General features: G+C 43.5%; 1 protein-coding gene across 2 annotated transcripts in view; it reads left to right on the top strand.

Annotated features, from left to right (window-relative positions):
* The window catches only part of DRAM1 (DNA damage regulated autophagy modulator 1), a 33,865-nt gene extending 11,577 nt beyond the window's left edge, over positions 1-22,288 (top strand). For both annotated transcript variants that reach the window (XM_061125531.1, XM_061125530.1), the window contains exons 2-7: positions 5,364-5,431; positions 7,924-8,066; positions 12,630-12,807; positions 16,691-16,749; positions 19,695-19,787; positions 20,381-22,288. In XM_061125531.1, coding sequence (XP_060981514.1) covers positions 5,407-5,431; positions 7,924-8,066; positions 12,630-12,807; positions 16,691-16,749; positions 19,695-19,787; positions 20,381-20,425 — 543 coding nt within the window. In that variant the 5' untranslated portion in view covers positions 5,364-5,406 and the 3' untranslated portion in view covers positions 20,426-22,288. The remainder of the gene's footprint in view (positions 1-5,363; positions 5,432-7,923; positions 8,067-12,629; positions 12,808-16,690; positions 16,750-19,694; positions 19,788-20,380) is intronic.
* Positions 22,289-23,626: the final 1,338 nt, after the last annotated feature.

The raw sequence follows: 23,626 nt of genomic DNA, 5'->3' as shown, positions 1-23,626 counted from the left end.
TTTGAATAATATATTTAAATGTGAAGAAAAAGGAAATGATAATCTCCTTTTACTGGTACATTAAGTGTTTTTCGGTTCTAAGTCCTGGCTAATCATCCAAACAATGGGCCTAGGATTTTAGGGGAATCTAATAAACCTCAGTCTGGGCACACAGATAATTTTGCATACTGTCAGCGTCTCAGTTCCCCCAATAAACCATGAGGCTAGGCTTTAAGGTAATAGAATGGAATCACATGTATCCAATGATTTAAAGAGCAGTATTCGACCAAACATGTTATCATGTGTGTCTTATTTGTATTGTTTTTCTTCCTCTGAGCATCAGGTAGATTATGAACCGGCTTAATGTTTACATTATTTTGGAGAATGATGTTAGATAAACCACTTGGAATTTTCCGTGATGAACTAAACTTGTAGAATGTAAATACAGTGAAGAAAGAAAGAAAGTGAAGTCACTTAGTCATGTCTGACTCTTTGCGACCCCATGGATTGTAGCCTACCAGGCTTCTCCGTCCATGGGATTTTCCAGGCAACAGTACTGGAGTGGGTTGCCATTTCCTTCTCCAAATACAGTAAATATAGGCATAAATTGATTTCCTAGGCAAAATTGGGTACACATAACAGCCTCCACAGCTTCTAAGCCCCAAGCGAGTGAACAGTAAGTTCCTATCCCCATATCATTTCCAGGAAGTGCCTCCTTTACCAGGAGGCAAGTGAGGGTGGATGGGACCCAGGCAGGGCTTAAGTCAGTGACAGAGAGTTCTGTGGTGGGAGTTGGGTAAGAGGACTCCTTCTGCCAAGCTGGGAGGCCGCTGGTTGGGCTTGGCATTCGTTCTCCACGTCCCTGAATCAGGTGCCCAGGCACAACTGCGCCAGCCAGGTCCCACTGCCTCTCCTCTTGCACAATGTGACCATTCACTGTGGGCGTAAAAAGCGTAAAATGCGGGACTTGCCTAAGACTCCACGCTCCCGATGCAGGGGGTGTGGGGTCGACCCCTGGCCAGGGAACTACACCCCACATGTGGCAACTAACACCCGGCACAGACAAACAAATAAATAAAAATTTTTTTTAAGTAAATAAGAAGAGTACCATAGGTTCCCTTGGTACTCCCTTGGGTGTTATGCTCTGGATTCTAGTGCAGGGCAGAAAATGTGACACAATATTTACTTATGTAAAATATTAGCGTGGAGACCAAAAGACTTCAAGAACATTTTAAGGTCAGAAAGTCTTTCATATAGATATAATATACATAAAATATATATGTGTATATGCACATAGCCTTACAGCTTCCGCCTGACACAGATATGTATATGAAAAATATATATGCATATAGTTTTAAAGAAAAGCACTTGTGAACATTTAATAGCCCTCCCACCTTGTGGCTTCAAGCAGCCAGGACACAACCACTCCCCCACCACCTCCGACACACACACCCCCTTGATATTCTCCTCAGCTCTTCTGCCGAAGAACTTAACCTTCCTGATGATGTTACCCCCAAAACTGACTTTATCTCTTGGTGGGTATCAAGTCAGGAGACACAGCCAAGCCAGAGAACAGAATAAAGAAGGGTTTATTGGCTGCAGCAAGCAAGGAAAACACTTGGGGATCTTTCCCAAAGCAGTATCTACCCCCAAAGTAAAATTAGGGAAGTTTTAGCTAAGGGCACAAGCCTACTCATGAAGGGGCTTGAGCGGAGGGGAATTCAGCACAGAATTGAGGCAGAGGCCAACAGTATCCAAGTTTGAGAACTACAAGGTCAGAAAAGGTCAACATTCTCATCCCTTAGGGTCCCGTTGATCTGGTGGGTGAGCCCTCGAGAGGGGTTTTGCTCGGTTGCTCAGTCCTGTCTGACTCCTTGCAGCTGCTGCTCTGTCCGTGGGATTTTCCAGGCAGGAATACTGGAAAGGTTGGCATTTCCTTCTCCAGGGGGTTTCCTCATCCAGGGATCCACCCAGGTCTCCTGCACTGCAGGGGGATTCTTTACCATCTGCACCCCAGGGAAACCGAATTCCACAAAACAGTTCCAGAAAGTGCTTCAGGCTAACTTTCCTATTGAAACAGAACTGAGAGTCTTTACAATTATTTGTTACCTTTGCTATTTTTATTCCTCTTGCCTGAAGGCAGTTGTTTGTTCTTTTGTTCCCTCAAGATCGTTATTGCTGAGACCTGTTCAAGGGCAAGCATTGTGGCCAGGCTTAGATCACAAAGCGGCTTAGGCCTAAAGTGGTTTCTCTTCTGTCAAATAGCTACATCTGGTTCACTTCCTCTAGGGTCCCCCACCCTATCTGATTACAAGGACAGGATGCTTTGGGAGCTCTTCCTCAGAGCTTGATAGTAGCCGGATCACACCACATTGGTGTTCAGAGCAGCTCCAGTCTTGTTTTTGACTGTATTTACCCCGAATTGGTCCACACTTTATCAAGGTTGACAGTCGGGCAGAAGTTCTGATTCCTCTCTTAGGTGGTGATGTCTCATTCCAATTTTCCCAAAGTGAGCTGGGTGATATTTGTCAAGGCTGATTGTGTGGTGATGAATGCCCTCCGTATTACCCAGAACTCCCAGTCCTTCTGGTGTTTGATGATGTACCATGGCCATGACTCACATGGACCCTGAGTTTCCGGGTCTTCTTCGTCAGGATCACATGTCAGTGGCTGAGATGAAAGAGGGAGCCTTCTGTTTGTATTAACAAGAGTAGGCAACCACTACTATCCTTAAAGGGTTTCCCAGGTGATACAGTGATAAAGAATCTGCCTGCCAATGCAGAAGACACCGGAGACTGGGCTCAATCTCTGGGTCGGGAAGATCTCCTGGAGGAGGAAATGGCAACCCACCCACTCCAGTATTCTTGCCTGGAAAATTCCATGGACAGAGGAGCCTGGCAGGCTACAGTCCATGGGGTTGCAGAGTTGGACATGACTGAGCACACTATCCTTAAAAGTTCTTAGAAGTGGCCACGTTTTTTTTTTTTTTTGGCCCCCCACCCCCGGGTGGCTTGCAGGATCTTAGTTCCCTGGCTATGGATTAAACACAGGCCCATAGCAGTGAAAGCTTGGAATCCTAACCACTGGACCACCAGGGAATTCCCAGATTCTGCCTGTATGGTTTAAAATGTACAGATAAGCAGGAATAAAATACCATTCTGAAATCCCGAGCTTTCGAATGGCATGTTTAATATCACCTGGACTGCACATCTGGGCCCTTGAAATATGTCCCCGTTTGCTCTCCCTGGATGGATGGTCCCCGAGTCTGGGCATCTTCTCATCTCCTGTTGGAGCACCCTTGTTCCCCCTTCTGCCTACTCCCTTACGTGGCAGATTCCTCTCAGACCTGTGACAACAAGTGCTCTTGCCTGAGTCACTGGGAAGCTGCTTTTTTATACCCTGAGGGCGAGAAAAGAAGGCTTCTTTCCCCGGTGTGAATTACTCTTCTGGCAAAGTGCTGCCCCGGGGCACACATGTGCTGTCTCCAGCTCTCCCCATCACTGGTTCCGTCCCCTCCTCACCCACTCAGAGGCTGGTCGTGCTCAGAAGGGCATCCTGCACATCGGCAGCCTTCTCCGTGTCAACATCGCTTTAGTGAGAAAGAGGATTATTGTAGGAAAAATGGTGATGTTAACTGTTACAGTTACAAGGGACACTGAGGGTTTTTTGTTTTTTTTTTTTAATATTTATTAGCTGTGCTGGGTTTTAGTTTGGCACGCAGGATCTTCTATCCATTGTGGCAGGCAGGATCTAGTTCCCTGACCGGAGCCGGAACCCAGGCCCCTGCATTGGGAGCACAGAGTCTTAGCCACTGGACCAGCAGGGAAGTCCGAGTGTCACTGAGGTTGAAGTAACTGGGACCAGGGGCGTTCGTGGGAAGGGAGAACATTAACCTCTTCATACTCGCCAAGTATTAAATGTCCACAAAGCTCAAAGGCTCCTGCTTCCTGCACATACAGGACACTTCACTTTGAAGTGCATCTTTTCAACTCGATCCATTTTTCAGTACTTAAATTTCAGAGCTGTTTTAAAATGTGGAAACATTCAAGACGGGTCTGAGCTGTTTTATGTTGGGAACGCTTTTGCTGTCACTTTGAAACGCTGCTTTATGTGAGCAGCTTGAGAGCATAAAAATGTAAACCTTGGCGTGAAAGAATAGAAACCAGGACATGCCAAATGCTGCTTTCCAGCTTTAATTCCTTGATAGACTATATTTGAAAACTGTCTCTTAGAAGCTATTTTTTTGTTAAAATAGTTTATCATCATGCGTATCCCCTTGATATCTTGTTATTTCCATAAAGCGCTGATAAGCATCAATAATATTTATTGTTCAGCCTTCCATCATCTTTTCAGCAATGTAAATTTTTATGCATAAATTGTCATGTTAAAAATTAAAATGATGTGTTTATATATATTTAATATTTAAATAGTAGATTTTTCAAATGTGACTTTTGGTCTTTTTTTTTTCTCCTCCCTGGAAGAGTCAGGACCTCACCAGGTATGAACACACACACACATATATACACACACACAAAATGAACACATACTCCTGAGTTTTCAGGTGGAATCACCTGCGAAACACCACCACCATTCACTTTAACCACCATTCACTTTAAGTATTTCCTCACATAGCATTGTCACTTATACTTCAAAACAAACAAATGTACAAACAAACTCATAGAAAAAGGGACCAGACTTGTGATTCTCAGATAAATGAGTACCAGAGATGTAATGTACAACATGGGTAATATAATTAACACTGTTTTATGTTACATGGGCTTCCCTTGTGGCTCAGCTGGTAAGGAATCTGCCTGCAGTGTGGGAGACCTGGGTTCAATCCCTGGGTTGGGAGGACCCTCTGGAGAAGGGAAAGGCTACCAGCTCCAGTATTCTGGCTTGGAGAATTCCATGGACCATATAGCCCATGGGGTCCAAAGAGTTGGACACGACTGAGTGACTTTCACTTTCACTTTCACTATGTTACATATGAAAGTTAGGAAAGTAGATCCTAAGAGTTCTCATCATAAGGAAAAAATTTTCTTTTCAAAAAAAATTGTATCTCTATGAGATGATAGATGTTCACAAAACTTACTGTGGTGATCGTTTCATGGTGTCTAAGTCAGATCATTATGCTATACACCTTAAATGTATACAGTGCTGTTTTAAAATTGTATCTCAATAAAACTGGGGAAGAAAAGTGGATTTTTTTAATTTTTCAGAGCCCACATGAAAATACTTTGGAACAAAATCAGATCAAATCTTTGGAATTCTAAGTGGCTGAACACGTGGAAGGAACACAATATAATACCTGCCAATTACGTGCCTGCCCAGGGGGCTGAACTGAATTCCTTTTTACTAATTTGGACATGTTTTCTCTTTCTCAGTGACACAGGAACAACACCTCCAGAGAGTGGCATTTTTGGATTTATGATAAACTTCTCTGCATTTCTTGGTAAGTACACAGTGAAGTGAAATGAAGTGAAGTCGCTCAGTCGTGTCCAACTTTTTGCAACCCCATGGACTGTAGCCTACCAGGCTGCTCCATCCATGGGATTTTCCAGGCAAGAACACTGGGTGGAGTCGTTTGCCATTTTCTTCCCCAGGAGATCTTCCTGACTCAGGGTGTGAACCCAGGTCTCCCGCAGTGTAGGCAGACACTTTACCCTCTGAGTCATTAAGTACACAATAATTATTATAAGTAAATTAAAAGCTCCCAATCTCATGTTAAGTAAAATGTTTTAGTTAATGTATCTATTTTTATTGTTATTTTTTAACAGGCATTATTTTTTTAAAAAATGTTTTATTTTGTATTAGGGTATAGCCAGTTAACAAACAGTGTTGTGATAGTTTCAAGTGAGCAGCAGACAGGCTCAGCCACACACATACATGTGTCCACTCTCCCCCAAACTCCCCTCGCATCCAGGCTGCCACCTAACATTGAGTGGAGTTCCCCATGCTAAGGAGGTCCTTGCTGGTTACCCATTTTAAATGTAGCAGTGTGTACATGCCCATTCCAAATCCCCTGTTATTCCTTCCCCATTCCTTCTCCCTGGCAACTATAACCTCTTCTGAAAGTCTGTGAGTCTGTTTCTAACAGACATTACTTTTTAGAACACTTGTAGATACATGGAAAAATTGAGCAAAATGTAGAGATTTCCCCTACGTGCCTTACTCCCTCACACTCTCCCTCGTTGCTTTCTCCATTATCAACATCTCCCCACCAGTGTGACTTTTTGCTTCGAGGCAAGGCAGAATCTGACATGAATATCTTTGTTTAAAATGCTCTCTGATAAATGATTAGCTTTAGTCTGCTTTTAAAAATTCAGTAAAAAATATGGCTATCATACACTATTGAATACATAGAAATCTACTTTATCCTGACACATGCATAGTATCCATCTCATGGACATATGATAATTTATAATTCAATCCCCTTTTGTTATATTTTAGGCTGTTTCTTATTTTGTAATTTACATTGCTAAAGAATGTATTTTAAATGTATCTGTGCATATCATGTGCAGCTTTTCTGTAAGCAAAATTTGCTGAGTTAAAAGGAATAGTACCCTCTCACACCATTCACAAAAGCCAGTGGCAATTAAAGAACTAAACATGAAGAACAAAACCATAAGAATATTTGGATGTAATTATAGGAAAATATTTTTAAAACCTTAAGATGGAAAAGCTTATCTAAGCTTACGCAAAACCCAGAAGCTAAATAAGAAAGAACTGACAGATTTGGGTAGATAAAAAATTAAAACTTATAAGTGATGAAAGATACACAAAGTTAAAGACAAACAACCAGAAGAAAATTTGTAATATTTATAGAAGACAATAGACTAATGTATTTAATGTATATAAAAACAACTCCAAATTAAAAATGAACATACTCAAGAGAAAAATAAAAAAAAGATAAGCATGCGATTTTCAGAAGAAATGCAAAGGACTAGTGAACATACTGGAGGTTTCTCAGTCTCATGGACAATCAAAGAAATGCAAATTAAACCAACAGGTTGCCATTTTTCATTTGTTGGACTGGCAGTAATTAAAAGGACAAGGGCATGCAATAATTGTGTACTCTGTGGGAGTATAAATTGCCTCAGTCTTGGAGCAATTTGGAGGTACTTCTTGGCATTTTAATTGAGCATAGTGTTTTTTGACCCAGGAATATTACTTCGAGGAATTCGTCTTTCAGAAACACTGAAAGTGTGCCAAAGAACAAGGATGTTCATTGAGCATTGCTTGTAATGGGAAAAGCACATAATGTAGAAATCTATCATTAGGAGAATGATGAGATAAGGGTGGCATTTCAGTGTACATCATGATGAGGTGTGTAGACCTATTTGTGCTGACATTGGCAGGATCCCCACGGTACTTTTTTTTTTTTAATTTGTTTATCTTTGACTACACTGGGACTTCATTACTTCACGCAGGATTTCTCTAGTTCCCAAGATTGGGGAGCTACACTCCAGTTGCAGTCCTCGGGTTCTTAATGTGGTGGCTTCTCTTATTGTGGAGCACGGGCTCCAGGGCTCATCATGGGCTTCAGCAGTTGCAGCGTGTGGGCTCAGAAGTTGTTGCTCATGGGCTTAGCTGCCCTGTGGCATATGGGATCTTCCCAGAGCAAGGATCAAACCCTCGTCCCCTGCATCAGCAGGTGGGTTCTTAATCACTGGGCCACCAGGGAAGTCAGGTGTGTGTGTGTGTGTGTGTGTGTGTGTGTGTGTGTGTTTGTGAAAGAAAGAGAGTCCAAGTCTGTGTCTGATGGCAGAAAGAAATAAGGTGAGCAAGGGCAGGGATGTGGGCATGGGAAGACTATTGCAATCAGGAGACCGATTACAATCTTGATTACAACCAATACAATCTTGGTAAAAGCCATACAAAACTGTTCATGTATTTTTCCTTCTAAAAGGTCACTAAAAATTCATCACAGTCTTTCTTTTTCAGGGGCAGCCACAATGTACACAAGATATAAAATAGTCGAGAAGCAAAATCAAACCACCTACTTCAGCACTCCTGTTTTTAACTTGGTGTCCTTGGTTCTTGGATTGGTGGGTTGCATCGGAATGGGTATTGTAGCCAATTTCCAGGTACGACCTGAAGTCTTTTCAGTTACTGGGGGTGATGGAGTATATGTATCAGGAAAGAAAAGTGAAAGTGTTAGTCACTCAGTCCTGTCCGACTCTTTGTAACCCCATGGACTGTAGCCCCCCAGGTTCCTCTGTCCATGGCAAGAATACTCCAGGCGAGAATACTGGAGTAGGTTGCCATTCCCTTCTCCAGGGATATGTAAGCGTGGGGGGAATACGTAGAGGGAAGAAGCAAGAACAGCAGAGGCACGCTTGTGCCAACAGATCTCTCAAACAGTTGATGAGTATATGAAAATTGGGATAGTTTGCTTTTTAGAAACAAATCTTGTTTTTTAGCTTTATGTATTTATTTTTTTTGGCTGTGCTGTCTTCGTTGCTTCATGGGCCTTTCTCTAGTTGAGGCAAGCGGGGGCTACTCTTCATTGCAGTGGCTTCTCTCTCTGTAGTTAGGGCACACAGGCTTAGTTGTTCCGTGGCATGTGGGATCTTCCTGAATCAGGGATCGAACCTGTGTCTCCTGTATTGGCAGGCAGATTCTTTTACCACTGAGCCAACGGGAGAACCCAGAAACAAATCTTTATCATTTGAAAGTCAGTCTTGGGAGAGATGGGGTGCATGTATGTATGGCTGTGAAAAGAAGCATGCTTCAGCCCCTGCTGTGGGCTCTGGATGGCTCTCTGCTCTTACTGAGGTGGTTTAATGTGCTGGGAGAGCTTCTGCAGTCACTGTAATGATTTCATTAACAGTGTGAACATATTTCTGCATGTGAGCATGTGTATATTTACTGATGCTACTGTTTGAACCTCTGTGTTCAAAGAGAAACATATGATCTCTTCCTTTCACAGATGAGGATCTAGGTACAGGGAGGTGAAAGAATCTGCTCAGGATTACTCAGCTAATCAGTTGCAGGGTCGACATACGGCCTTATTGGAGCATGTTAACTTATATGATGACTACTGAAGAGTCTGCTTGATCTATTCTTACTGTGTCAAGGGTTGGAAAAGTACTTTGTTTATTTGGCCACGCTGTGTGGCTTGAGGGATCTTAGTTCCCTCAGCAGGGATCGAACCCGTGCCCCCTGTAGTGGAAGCGCAGAGTTCTTACCACGAAACTGCCAGGAGATTCTGCCTACTTATTTTATTCTAACCTGTGGATTCCTCTGATTCCAAGGTCTCTTTCAGGGAAAGCGTGGGACCTCTTTGTCAATGGAGACAATATTTTATATCTTTAAAAAGTATTGAATTTCAAAGGAGTACTCAGTTACGAGTACTGGCCTCACAGGGTTATTGCTGGGATGCAATGAGACAATGCGCAGTACCTCGCTGTCTGTACTTGGCGGTCATCACTTGGTGATGGTCATTGGTCCATCACCAGAGGCCAGCGCCCTAGAGGGTCTGCTCTGCCATTACCATTGTCCCTTTGTGGCCACAGCGTGGAGGTTACTCCTAGAGGGCTTATAGTTCTGCCCAGGAAAACTCCTTCAACCATTGCCCCACCAGAAGTGAGTTGATCTTGTGTGATGCCTACTTTCTTAAGAAGGGGTCAGCCTTCAGTGCTGGCTGGCTGACCAAGTCCACTAAAGCCGCAGCAGGAGGGCGCCTCCCCCCAGCGTGGACCTGGGAGGCCCCCGCCTGCACCGTTTGCTGTCCCCCTGTTCTCTCATGTCTGCAGGCATTAGACCATCATCAGAGAGCCCGCTGCCTCACCTGCCCCTCGCGGGCCTCAGGGAATCACCTTGTCTGCCCTGCTCCTGGAGGAAGCCATCTGTCGCCCTCGTTGCTTAGTCGCTAAGTTGTGTCCGATTCTTTGTGACCCCGTGGACTGAAATCCTCCAGGCTCGTCTTTCCTCCACCGTCTCCCGGAGTTTGCTCACATTCACGCTGTCTGTGAGGGTAAACTATACTAACGTGCCCTGGGAAGCCCAGCGCTGGGTTGTGGGGGGTGAGGCACCCTCCCCGTATGACACAGAATCTTCCGGACAGCCCAGGGCAGGGATGTTCCTCCCAGGTCGACAGCCAGCGTGTTTTTGCTTGGGGTGTTACAAGTCCACAGCTTCCAGTGTTTCCCTCTTAACACTGGCCAAAGGGGACAGCCAGAACTGCAGCTCTCTGGAGCAAAGCCTATAAGGCTTTCGGGGGGGCATCTGCAAACTTGGTTTGCTTCTGGCTCTGTTGAATTTTCCTACTCTCGTTGTCTCATATGAGGAAATAAGGGCTTTCCAGGTGGCTCAATGGTAAAGAACTTGCCTGCCAATGGAAGAGACATAAGAGACATGGGTTTGATCCCTACGTCAGGAAGATCCCCTGGAGGAAGGCATGGCAACCCACTCCAGTATTCTTGCCTGGAGTATCCCATGGACAGGATCACAAGAACTTCAGGCTTCCTTAGTGGCTCAGAGAGTAAAAAATCTGCCCGCAATGTAGAAGACCTGGGTTCAATCCTTGGGTTGGGAAGATTCCCTGGAGAAGGGAGGTGGCAACCCACTGCAAAATTCTTGCCTGGAGAATCCCATGAACAGAGGAGGCTGGTAGACTCCAGTCCTTAGGGTTGCAAAGAGTTGGACACGATTGAGCCACTTAGCACACACGCATGAGGAAATAAACACCAATGTTGCCACATTGTCTTGTGGTAAAGCCCCTTGATGACATTTCCTTTTAATGATTGTGTGCATTTTACATTCCGTAACAAACAGCATTTAGTGAAGTTTTCTAGGTGATGGACATTTATGAAAACATTTCATGCTTTACTTGTATAATTCTAATAACGACCTCAGAAGACAGTTAGTAGTTTGTCAATGGAGACATGGAGACACAGAGAGGTTAACAGTCTCCCAAAATCTCATGGATCATGAAAGGCAGAGGTCACCTTTGAATTGAAGCAGTCTGCCCAGAACCTCTAGGGAAGAGTTAATGTCAAGGCCAGAATGAGGCAAAGTCTGTGAGAAAAAAAGCATGTATACAATTCACAGCTCTAGTGTCAGAAAGCACGATGGAAAAGACATTTTTTTAATGGAAAGGTGATGAACTGGAGAGTTATAATTTGTCTGGTGGAGTGTGGTGTGAATCGTTCAGTGGGGGACAGTTTGTCCTGTGTGATATCCCGCCAGGCCATTCTCACAGTAACGCAACATCACAAGTGATGCGGGTGTCTGTGTTTAAACCATAAAGGGCAGACTTTAGGAAGAAGACTTAGGTGGTTAGATAATTACACTTTTGGTTCCCTCTAAGGCTTCTGTGAAGTTATTATATCTTCATAAAGGCCAGAAATAGAATCTCTAACTTTTCCTGAGAGCAAAGTGTTTACTTAGTCATTGGGCCCATAAATATATCTTTACAACTTCCTTGTTTGATATCCTGTAATTCATTTTCGGCCTGCTGTGAGCAAACCAACATGAGCAGTTATCTCAAGATTTAGAGATGTGAGGGCAAGTGAGCGAGTTGAGTGGTGGTTTTTCCTGAGTGGGAGGAAACCTCATTTATCAGAATCTCACAGCCAGCTTTCTCTCCTGCGGATGGCTGTATTTTGGTGTGTTCTCACCAAGCAACCTCTGTCGATGCTTTTGTGTCCCTCACAAAGTCTCCTTTTTGGAAAAGTCGTTTCCCGAGGTTGAATCCTGTCCATAGTCCAGTTTTCTCTAGTGTTACTATTAGGTTGTCCAAAATGTTCATTTGGGTTTTTCCATACGGTCTTACGGAAGAAACTATGAATTTTTTGGTCAACTCAATATCTTTTAAATTAATAAGAGAGTTTCAAAAAAAAAAAAAAAAAAAGGTTTTCATCTTAACCTCTATGCAAAATTCATGTCTGATCTGAGTCATTTCCCTTCTGAAAGGCATCTTGGATGAGAGAATATGTATTCCACCATGAAAAAGGCGCACTGGAAATACAGCTCCTGCTAAATCGAGGGCCTTTGGACCTGACTTCATCAGGGTTAATGTGGGTCTCTTGGAGTTTGCAGAAGAAGATGCAAAAGGATGTGTTGAATTGGCCAGGGTTGAGGAAGCAAATTTCCTGATAGTGCTAGTTAGAGGGGTGGGGTGGCCGTGGAAAACAAAGTATGTAAATTCCGGATTTGATTTGCTTACCAGCATGAAAAGAAAATGGACAGTGGAAAGTACCAGGATTCTCAGAAGATGCTTCCTAAAATAACCTCAGGGCCTTCGCAGTAGATGCTTCATCTTTTATTTATCTTTCCTTTATCAGTTGTGCCTAAGATTCAAGGGGTGAAAAGAATATGTTTTTCTTATTTCTTTTATTTATGTTTTTTGTTTAATATGGGCTTTCACACCCCCCTGCCCAGTTTTATTAAGATACTGTTGCTGAACCAGGCCCATTTTGCCCAACTCGCAGCAAGCCAAGGGTATGCTGTGGAATAACCAAGTTGCTGGCATTTTACTTCAATGCTGGAAAGGCCTTGGTCATCTTCTGTAAGCCGCTGCCTTTTCCCAAGACGGGGCGGGTGCCTTTGTGATGCCTGGTGGGACGAGAAGCCCAGAGCCAGTGAGTGTGCGACTCTGGGTGTGCGTGGAGTTAGTAACAGCACGTGTGTGACGCTCTCTCTAGGAGCTGGCCGTCCCCGTGGTCCACGACGGCGGTGCCCTTCTGGCGTTTGTCTGCGGCGTCGTGTACACACTCCTGCAATCCGTCATCTCCTACAAGTCCTGTCCCCAGTGGAACAGCCTTTCCACGTGCCACGTGCGAATGGCCATCTCTGCTGTGTCCTGCGCGGCGGTCATCCCCAGTATCCTTTGAGCGTTTGTCACAGTCTGCGCGGCCCGACACCCCCTTCACCTCACTCCTGTTCCCCCAAAATGGAGACAGCGAAGGCTGACGGCCAGGTGTCAGCAGGCTTCAGAAGAACGACTGGGCAAATCACAAGGAAAATAGCTCAGCCTTGTCTGGTTAAATCAAAAGAATCTTTGGGGAAAAGAATGGTGTGAAACGAAAATGGAAAAAAAGTGTCAGAGCACTTCAGTCTCTGTTTACTTTCCTTCACCAGGGTCTGTTTCATGAGCCGTGTGAAAATATGTATTTTTCTTTGTAGTGGTTGGCTAAAGACATCAAATATTGATATTGTACTTAAAGTAATAGCCCAGTGGATTCCCAAGAAGCCAGACTGTGATTAGAGGGTTTGATTTACTTGTCTGCAATAAGAGGTTTTAAAAAGCTCTATACTATTTATTTCTAAGTCATTTAAAACACATTTAGCCTTTTCTTTTCACCACTGATTTCATTTTCAAAATGAACTTTTTTCTATGTCAACAATGTGAAAGGAAAATATAAATTTATCATACTTATGTATTCTGACTTAGAAGAAAAGAAAAACCAACCCTTCTTTTTTGTTGTTCTCTTTCTCATTCTTTCTTTTCCTTTTTTCTTTCCCCCAAGAGGTATTTGACAAAATAAAACTGGTCTTTCAGGGAAAAGAAGCAGGAAATTGAAAATTTCCCATTTCTCAAAATATCATCTGCAGTCATATTGAATACTGAAGAGTCATTAAAAACTGATGATTGCTGTCAGATTATTGGAAAGCAGCAGCTATTTTATTAGCACTGGTTTTGTTCATCTGGGTTGGGTTGTGGTATGTGGTGGACAAGCTTGAGTAAAAAAAGCATGGCGTCCTCATGTGCTTTTAAGTATTAAGCCTTGCATTTCTCTTTCAAAATGGAAGCTATACAAAATGTGAAGTCTAAGGATTGTTTGGGATTTTGTTTTTGTCATTTAGGGAAGGAAATATTTAATTATAAAAATTTCTAAGCACAGAGGAACGAAATCCTAGTATTGAGAAATTTAACAAATTATAACTTTGGTTCCTAAGTTAGTTCCTTCTCTGTTTCCTTATCCTATTTATGTATCGAAGACATTCATGCTTTCTCTTGACACCTATCTCCTCAAAACTTCTAAGTTGTATTAGTTGTCGGATTTATAAAACCATTTGTAAAGTTAAAAACAAAATTTCTCTATGCAGGAAAGCTTTCCTTGCTTCCAACTTTGGAGACAGATCTCTAGGTATTAAAATGAAAGAGTTTTAATAGAATTAGCATTTCAGGCCAGAGTTTTACATACTAATAGTTCCCATTTCTAGAAGTTCTTAGGAGCCATGCTGAGGGGTGGAATCCCCGAACAGAAGCAGGTTGATCCAATTAATTTGAACAAATGCACCCATATGAAAAAAGTCTGTCATCTTAAACATTAGCATCATGGATTTATATTTCCTTACAAAGCTTTTCAAGCATCTTTTAAATGTCCTGTATTAGTTCCATGAAACAGCCTCATTTGACCCCTGAAGAAACCGAGGCCTGGGGTCATGCTTCTAAGCCTGTCCCGGTAAATTGTCCATCTTGCATCCAGCTTCTGCAGCTTTCAGAAGGCTTCACAAAATCACTAATGATGCAAAGGCCAGGTTCCTTTTCTTGAGACATGCAATCTGAGGCTGCCTGTTTCTCCAACCTCAGTTTTACACTTTCTCCCCTGTGTGTGTGGCTCTTCGCTGTTGTCTGCGTTTGCTGATGCTCTTCTCTTACCTAGATAACCTTCTCCACCTTGTCTTTCTAGAACTGAGCTGTCCGGCCAGCACAGTCGCCGCTGGCCACACGGGGCTGGGGAGCACATGAAGCGTGGGTAGTCTGTCCAGTGGTGGGCCGTAAGTGGGAAACACCAGATGTCAGAGACTTAATGAGAAAAAATGTAAACCATCTCATTAATAATTCTTTGTAGTATCACATGTTGAAATGAGAACATGTTTGGTATATTGGGTTAAGTAAGCTATGTTAAGATTAATTTCATTAGGTCCTTGTTTGTTTTTGCCAGTGTGGTTGCTGTAATGGAAAACTTGCAGTTATAGGCCTGAGTTTCTGTGGGATAATGCTGTTTATTCTAGCTCACGTGCTGTGTGCTCAGTCCTGTCGGACTCTTGCGACCCTGTGGACTGTGGCCTGCCAGGCTCCTCTGTCCATAGGATTTCCCAGGCAAGAATACTGGAGTGAGTAGCCATTTCCTCCTCCAGGGTGTCTTCCCAACCCAGGGATCGAACCTGCGTCTCCTGTATTGGCAGGTGGGTTCTTTACCACTTGAGCCACCTGGGAAGCTGTCCTAGAGAGCTCCTCAAACCTCACAACTTATTATTGTTGCTTTTTTTTTAGCTGCGCTGCCTTCACCAACCAGATATCTAATCTTCCCTCTGAGTCATCACTGCACCCTATTCTTTTCTCTCTAAAGAGGCACATTCCTGGGATCCATCAAGGCTGGGAACTGAGACCAGCTCTGTTTTGCCAGAGTTTTCTCCACCTCTCCACCTTCTCCCCAGCATGGTACTTGATGGGACTAAAGGTGAGGTAAAGAATTAAGAGAAAGAATTAAGAGAATTAAGCTATTAGTAACAGAAGGATGGTCATGACATGATCAGGGGGCCTTCGACGCTCTCTACTTTTACTTTGAGAAACTGAGACGTGTTAAGAATGGCAAAACATGGGAGGTGGGGAAGGGCAGGGAGAGAGAGTGCTGACTCTAAATTCAGACGAGGGGCTCAACTTGGCGTTAATTGACGCAGCACTTGGAATTCTTAACTCTTTGCAAAAGCTTTTTCATTAAAGAGCATCCCCATTACTTCTCTAGCTTTCTTTTGTCTTCCAAGTTCAATCAAAATGGTTGCAACCATCTTTGTGCAGACAGTTTTGTCCACCTTGCTCTGTAGCCTCAGTTTCTGGGTTTATTAGACTGACCTCTCAGGGTTTGTCTTTCATCCCTAGGTCAGATGTAGGATGTCAGGTGTAGGACGTATCTCTTTGATTTGTAAACCCTTTGGGCCAAGGACTAGGGGCTTCCCAGGTGGCGCTTGTGGTAAAAAATCCACCTGCAAAGGAGGAGACTAGGGTTTGATCCCTGGGTCAGGAAGAACCCCTGGAGCGGGGGTTATGGCAACCCACTCCAGTATTCTTGCCTGGAGAATTCCATGAACAGAGAAGCCTGGCGAGCTCCAGTCTATAGGGTCACGCAGAGTCGGACACGACTGAATCGACTTAGCACACGTGCGTGCACGGGCAAAGGGTTAAGGGCTCTACTCATAGCCAGTTACTCAATGGATGAAGTCTGTTTTGTTTTGTTTTTTTTAAACAATAATACCTTAACTTGCTGAAGCTTGTTTTTGTATATGAGCCTTGGTACTTTGTAATGCTTTGGTACTTTGAAATGTTAATTTTTCCTTGAAGCTATTGCCTTGAACATAATATTTTAAGGAAGAATTTTAGTTGACATTTTAATTTAGGGAAAATAGTATTTTAGGGAAAGAGTACTCCAAAATCCCCCATATTAGACTGCCGTGTCAGTCATTTTGAGCAAATTTAAACAACAGGGTCAAGCAAAATGTAGCCACAGATTAAAAATCTCCTATACATAACTGCCAAAGTGTTGCTAAGGAAGGACTGTTTCCATGTTGTATTTAAACTTCTGTCCTAATCAGACTTAAGGTTTGAGATGGTAAGAAGCTGATATAACTGGTTTGATTGTAAATATGTTGGTACTAGCATTTGAACACTGTGTAATGGTTGTATTATTAGAAGAATAATCTAGTCTTTAACACTAAAGGACCTAGTCTGCAGTTGCCTTAACCAATTCCCCCTTTTTAGTGATTGCCTGCGCTTCACTAATTTCTATAACCAAGCTGGAGTGGAACCCGAAAGAAAAGGTAAAATTTAAGTTGTTTTAAATGTGACTGTCAAACCTGGTTCCTGCATTTTCAAAATTATTTTAAAAAATTTGAATTTCTAATTCTGTGTTAGACCTTTCAACCATTGAGGCTTAGTGAAAGAAGTGAGATGGAAGGGCAGGGAAATGATGTCAGTGAAGGTGTGTGGGGGTCAGAGGAAGCAGACATGCAAAGCAGACGGGGCATCTGCTTAGTAGTTTGTGCACGTCTTTAAGGGGTGGGCAGAGAAGGCTCACGCTTGATGTAGGTGATCAGAATAAGCCTTTGAAGGCTTTTGAACAGGAAAGTAAATGAAAAGAATATTATTGGATGAGTATCATTAGTCAGAAGCAACCCCTGGGATGGATTGAAGAGGAGAGAGCCCAGAGGTAGGATGGCAGGAAGAAGGTAGTTCCACTAGATTAGATTTCAAATCAAGATTCACCTACATTGGAATTAGTAGCAGGAGAATGGAAGGAAATGAAGTGAAATGACTTTGAAGCTTTTGTCTTGGGTGAACTGAAGAACGTGTTCTCATGAACAGATTCGGTTCCTAACAGGAATTAATGATTCCATGGGGGGAAATGGATGGGTTTGGTTTTAGAATAGCTGAATCTGAAGCTGCAGTGAAACAGCGAGGAGAAATGTCCAGTTAGTGGGGACAGAGCCGTCAGAGCATAGGGTGGAGTGACAGGTAATTTCCAGACCAAACGTGGGAACAGGAGAAATCAGATGTTTTGAACTGAGATCAGCTCATGCCCTTAGTTAACCTACAGAGAGATGGGAGTTACTGAGGAGAAGAAGTTTTTTCCCAAGACAGAGGTGGAGTTACTGCTGCTTCTCGAAAAGCAGTTTCAAGGACTTCTCCGGTGGTCTATTGGTTAGGACTCTATGCTTCCACTCCCAGGGGGCACGGGTTTGATCCCTGGTTGGGGTCTAAGGAAGGATTTTCCACCATTACAAAGGATTCTGGCAGGTGATGGATCCCGGCAGGAGGCAAGAGAGAGTGAAGATGGTGAGGACCAGCCAGGCAGAAATTAGGAGGAAGACGTCCTTCCTGAAAAGGAGAGGTCACAGCAGAGCAGCCTCGGGTGTATTTTACTTTTTAACCACTGGGGGGAGTCCTTCCACCACAAATCAAATGAAACAAGTCTGCTGCTGGGAAAGATTAAATAATCCCCCGACAGTTAAAAACCCCCTTTTTTCCCCCATTCATTTTCTGTCTTAAAAATGTGGAAAGTATCTGATTTTTCTGTTCACTCCAAAAATTGCTATCCCACTCATATTGCCTTCTGTTCCCAATATCCACAAATGCAAAGAAAATCCTTTACATCAATTCACGGAATAGAATGTAGTGCCCGAGTCTGGACCCCCGCTTCAGTGCCCTGTCATTAACGTCATGCAACAGATATCCTCCCCTCCCCCCAGATTCTGCTTCTGTTTGGATAAGCCATCTTCATTGTCCAGGGATGACGTGAGATGGGGTTGATGTTGTAGTGCCTATCACCTTCGAAAAGGACGTGGCCCTGGTTCTTGACCGCGGAATATAGCTGGTCACGTGCTCCCCGGGGTGGCCTGGGTGAGAACAGCGGGTGGATGCAACCCTCTGTGGGGAGGGGGGAGCAGTGGTATCAAGTTTGATGCACCTTGGTGAGATCTTTGTGGTGGAGCGAAGAAAAGAACCCACCTGTGATCTAGCACATTCGTTTGTTCACCTTTGTAACGGACAGCAGAGCAGACTGAAGCAGGAAGAAAATATGGGTTATGATCTGAAATCAGAGGGCTGCAACTGATGACAGTCCACAGGCTAGTTTGGCATGTGGGCTGAAATCAGAATGTGGACAAGCATTTTTGACTTGGACTCTAGAAGTATTTAAAAAGGTTTCTGTTTATCATTTTTTAAAAGATTTTTTTATGTGAACCATTTTTTATAGAGTCTCATTGAATTTGTTACACTATCACTTCTGGATTTTTTTTTTTTTTTTAATGTTTTGAGTGTTTTGGCCCTGAGACCTGTGGGATCTTAACACCCCCTGCATTGGGATTTTAACCACAGAACTACCAGGGAGGTCCCTAAAAATGCTTCTAAAGTGGTTTCCAGCACTTAACAAATCAGGGAAGATATCTTTCTCTCTGTCTCTGACACACGCCATGGACTTTTTTTTTTTTTATCTCAAAGTAACACTGGGGTCGTATTTTCACATCTGGCAAGAATGGAACAGAACGGATGAGGCATGGGCTCCCCATTGTCCCTGTCTTTTTGCAACCATCAGTTTCATTTCTTTTTCCTGGCCTCCAGAGGTAGCCAACTTTGGAACCCCGGTTGAAGCCCTTCTGATTCATGCCTTCCACCCTCTCATTCCTGTCCCCAAGAAGAGAAGTCTCAATGTTAGCCTTCGCTCTGTAGCTATGCTAACCTTATAACGCCAAGCAGACCTGTTGTCTGAACTGACGTTTTCTGTAGCAACAGAGAAACACAGAAGCCAGTCTCCTTTAGATGCACACTTCAGATCTTAGGAGTAACCACACAGATGCTAGATAGGTGTTTTTCAAGCCTGCCTTTCAACTTTGGGGTTCCCAGCGGTGGGAGAACCAGTCATGCTTTGTATGGAGAGTTCTTTCTTCTACTGAGTCCACATTTGCTCCCCACTCTGGGCCATTTTGTGGTCCTTCTGCCTGTTGAAATTCCACAGACAAGTTGTAAAGCCAGAGTGTGTAAGAACCAGGGAAAACGTTGGGGTTATGGTGTTCACGTTCCCGCTGGGCAGCTGCACCGATGCACAGCCATGCGGCCTTGCTCACCGTGTGTCCTCCGGGGGTTGGTTTATGCTCACTGGGCAGCTTCTTCCTCTGTCCCGCCCTGCCCATTGTTATGTCAGCATGTCCACCGAGGTGAATGCATGTGGGCTCAATTCTGTTTCTTTTGTTGTTGTTGTTGCTCTTAGGATTATGTATATCACGTAGTGAGTGCGATCTGTGAATGGACAGTGGCCTTTGGTTTTATTTTCTACTTTCTAACGTTCATCCACGATTTCCAGGTTGGTATTTATCCATTCACATGTTATAAGTTACTGGTGACGAGGGTTAGTAGGAAGTCACAGAACATTTCTTGCATTAAAGAAACATAAGAGTATTAGCTTTCTTTTTTACCCTTATGTGTTTGGGAAAAAAAAAATTTGCAAGTATTGTGCAACTTAGTGTATTCCCAAAGGAAAGCATCTTGAATAGTTCTCCCAAACAAGGAAATATTCATCTGTCCCCTGCCATTTGATGCTTATGGTCATAGATCCTGGCTATTTACTTTGTGAGGAGGTCTCACTTACAAGTTCCAAATAACAGGAAATATGTCTTTTCTTAAAAATAAAAGTGTGTTGTTGAAAAATGTTCTGAAGGCGGAGAGAAGGTGGGACCTTGTCAGATTTGGCAACAGGGAAAGTCCTGCATCTTGAAACAAGTGAATTATTAACTAAAAGGTTACAGAAAGCCAAGAAAATTCTTGAGGACCCAACTCAAGCTCACTACAAACCATAGTGAGATCATCTCTGAGGGGGTGCAAAGCCCTTAGGAGTTTCAGAGCTGGCAGTGGTGTTGTTTACCTTCTTTTAAACCTTTTTTTTTTTTTTTTTAATAGAGTGTCACCTTAAGAATATCCACAGAAATCAATGGTGATGTTTGAAGAAGGAAGAACTCTATTTCACTTGGTGGAAGTGGCAGACAATTCCTGGAAGTGGTACAGAGGACAGACAGGATTTTAACGCTGCCCTGTGTGGGATTCGTCTGCAGTACATCCAGGACTTGAATTTCTTTAAGAATTCCCAATAGTTGTACTATTTCCAAAGGTATGTTTTCCTAGAGAATGTAGACCATTTATGACATTGTAGCAATGTTTTTATAACTTTCCAAGTAGACACTATTTTGTATTAACAAATTTCTGACAGGCAAAATAAGGTGTTCCAGCAAATGGAGACCTCTTATTTTTATACAAATTCTGTTTTTGTTAATTTGTCTCTGTGTGACTGATTTGTGGAGATGCACTAACTGAGGAATTCATTCAAAAGTAAAATCAGGGGATGTTCTTTTTGAGATTTTATTTTTAGAGAATGCACTGTATAATTTTATATCTTATGAGCATTTCTAAATTTCAGTTTAAAATGATCATTAAGATTTAGTTAATAAACTAACACTAACTAAGAGACTGATTTTTAGATGAACCAAGCAAAAAGCTTCTATCGAAAGGCCTTAAGACCACTATGCACATTAACTCAGTGACCATGGAAGACCTCGGTTTTGAAATTCCGTCCCCCGCCCGCTGGGCCTCCCTGCTCACGGAGACCCAGCTTTTACCCTTGCTGCTAACCGATGGCAGTCTGTAGTGATGTGTTCCAGGTGGGATGGATTCAGCCAGGCAAGTTAGAAATCAAATCCTTCTAACAACCAGCGTGAAATGGAGGTGAGCAATGAACAAGAAGAACTCACTGGATTCCAGAGTGATGAGGGGAGGGTGGGGAGTGTGTCTCAGGGAACATCCGAGGAATGCGGGATTATGGGAAGGAGACTTGCTCAATCCTAAACCTCCGCAGAAACCAACCTGCGAAAAGCATTACACATTCCACTTACAGAGCTGCCCTTTATTGTTACTGGCATAACTCGACAGGCTGTCTGACTCAGAAGCCGCACCACACATCTCGCATTCCTTTCTCGCCAGTCCACGGCAGCCGGGAGTGCAGGTCTGAGAGGGGAGGGAGGGGAGCACGGTGCGGGATGGAGTTTCTTTGCTTCTCTTCTTCATCCTCACGGCTGGATGTCTGCACTTTATGAAATGTGAAGCCGCTCCTTTGCTCAGTAACAGCACATCATGAATGACGAGTGAAAAGCAAGTCTTTCCAGAGGAAGAAGTGGGTCTTGAGATGCGAAGGTTTAAAAGTGGAAGAGAAGGAACTCACCTTTAGGGACCCTCCAAACCAGAAACCCACATCTGGCCAAGAGGGTCCAGACGTTGAGGGCTCATGCCAAGGGCAGAGCAGCTCACTTGGCCAGCCATGGAAGAAGGAGGCTCAGTAGTGGTCAGCCCCCTCTGCAAGGACAGACTCTATCCCCGCTGAGGGTTCGGTGAGACTGAGACCCACCTCTGGGTCGGTGGTGACTTGGAACTGAAATGCTGGTTACATCTGTGTTCTGCAGAGGAGGAAAGCCACTTACCTTTGCTGTGGAACCGAATCCAGGGTTGGGTCTCCCTTGGAACAGACTGTTGCTATCAGCCCTTCTTGACACATTCATTGTCATCCTTCATTTCTGTGTCTCTCTGCATGATTTAGATTGGGCGCTCCTTGAGGGCAGAAGTCTGTGCCTTAATCTTTGTTACTCCAGCATTTACCAGGCTGGCTCCTGGTACACAGTAGGTACTTAATAAATAAAAACTCAATGAATGCATGAATGAGGGCGTGAGCAAGTGGAGATATGGCTGGGGTTTTTTTGTAGTACTGCATAATGAGATTTTCTCTGGTTTAATGAGGTAATAAATAGTCTGTGTCACCTTAAAGTATTGACTGGTTTGCTTTGTGTGCTGTAAATGTTTCAGTTGTTTGGGCGTCTCCATTCTATGACGACTCTCTTCATCCTGGACAGTTATCACAGAAATTGTTCCATGGGCTAGACCAAACGCTACACCTGGCTTAGCAAACTGAGAACGCCCAAACTCACTCCAGACAATCACGTTCTGCTGATTTCATGAAATCTCCAAAGCTGGCCTCCTCCATATTTTGGTATTATTTCTGATTTCCATGAACTTGCATTTCCTTGGACCTCATGGCTGAAAGAGTAAAAAAAAATGAAATATTTCTTTATTTTAGTAATCTATGTCTCTGTTAAATGATAATATGTCAACTTGGTACTATTATGAAGTATATTTATTCAGGAAAGTACTCTAGCTCCACTTGGATTCTATAGAGGTAGAGTTTAAATCTTATTATTTAAAAAAAATTTGGGCCATACCATGCGGCACGTGGGATCTTAGTTCCCTGACCTGGGATTGAATACTTACCCACTGCATTGGAAAGTTGAATCTTAAACACTGGACCTCTGAGGAAGTCCCAAACCTTATGTTTTCCTAATTCATGGAGTTTTGCATGTGGGCAGGATGGCTCATCTTTGTAGAGATTTTTGAATAGTAGTATCAGAAGTTTGCACATAAATCCAACTCAGTGTTGTTGAAAGAAAGAGAGGCATCTATTGATTGAAGTTAGGAGAGGTCCTGGGGTGGAGCTGACTATAGGGATGGCTGGGTCAGAAGGTCACCAGGACTCCATCTGTTCTCTCCTTCTCTCTGTTGACATCATTCTCAGGCAGGCTTTCCCCTTGATGGCCATGAGATGGCTTCTGGAAGCCCCAGGCTACAAACTGTCCAGTGGAATGAAGGCTTCCTAAAAGTGGTAACCAAAGCCCTCCAGTTGAAACTCACTTTCTCTGATTGGCTGCCTTGGGTCACATGCCCATCCTGTCGGGGAGTGCAGTGCTCTGATTGGTCAGAGCAGTGTCACGTGTCCACCCCTGGAGCACTGAGGGGTCCACACCACCCAAACGCTGATGGTGCTGGAAAGTCGTTTCTCGGAAGAAAGGGCTGGGAAACGGGTCTTGCACCGACGTAAAGCTCCAGATTCCACTACAGAATTCAGTCCTCCCTGACCCCAAAGGCCAGAAAAACCGGCCCAGCCCGATTCAGAGTAAACCAAATTCTACCGGCTGCCAATCTTTTCAGGTTAAAAAATAATAATAAATGTAAGGCATATAGGCAATCAGTTTGCCTTCAGTTGACTTCAAAAGTCATGTTTATATGTTTTCAAAGTTCTTGTGTTCTTATTTAATCTCTGTGAGGTTAGTC

Source organism: Dama dama, chromosome 22 (assembly GCF_033118175.1).
Source record: "Dama dama isolate Ldn47 chromosome 22, ASM3311817v1, whole genome shotgun sequence".
Classification (NCBI taxonomy): Eukaryota; Metazoa; Chordata; class Mammalia; order Artiodactyla; family Cervidae; genus Dama; species Dama dama.
The sequence above is the reverse complement of the archived record's forward strand: the minus strand, read 5'-3'. Positions and strand labels throughout refer to the sequence as shown.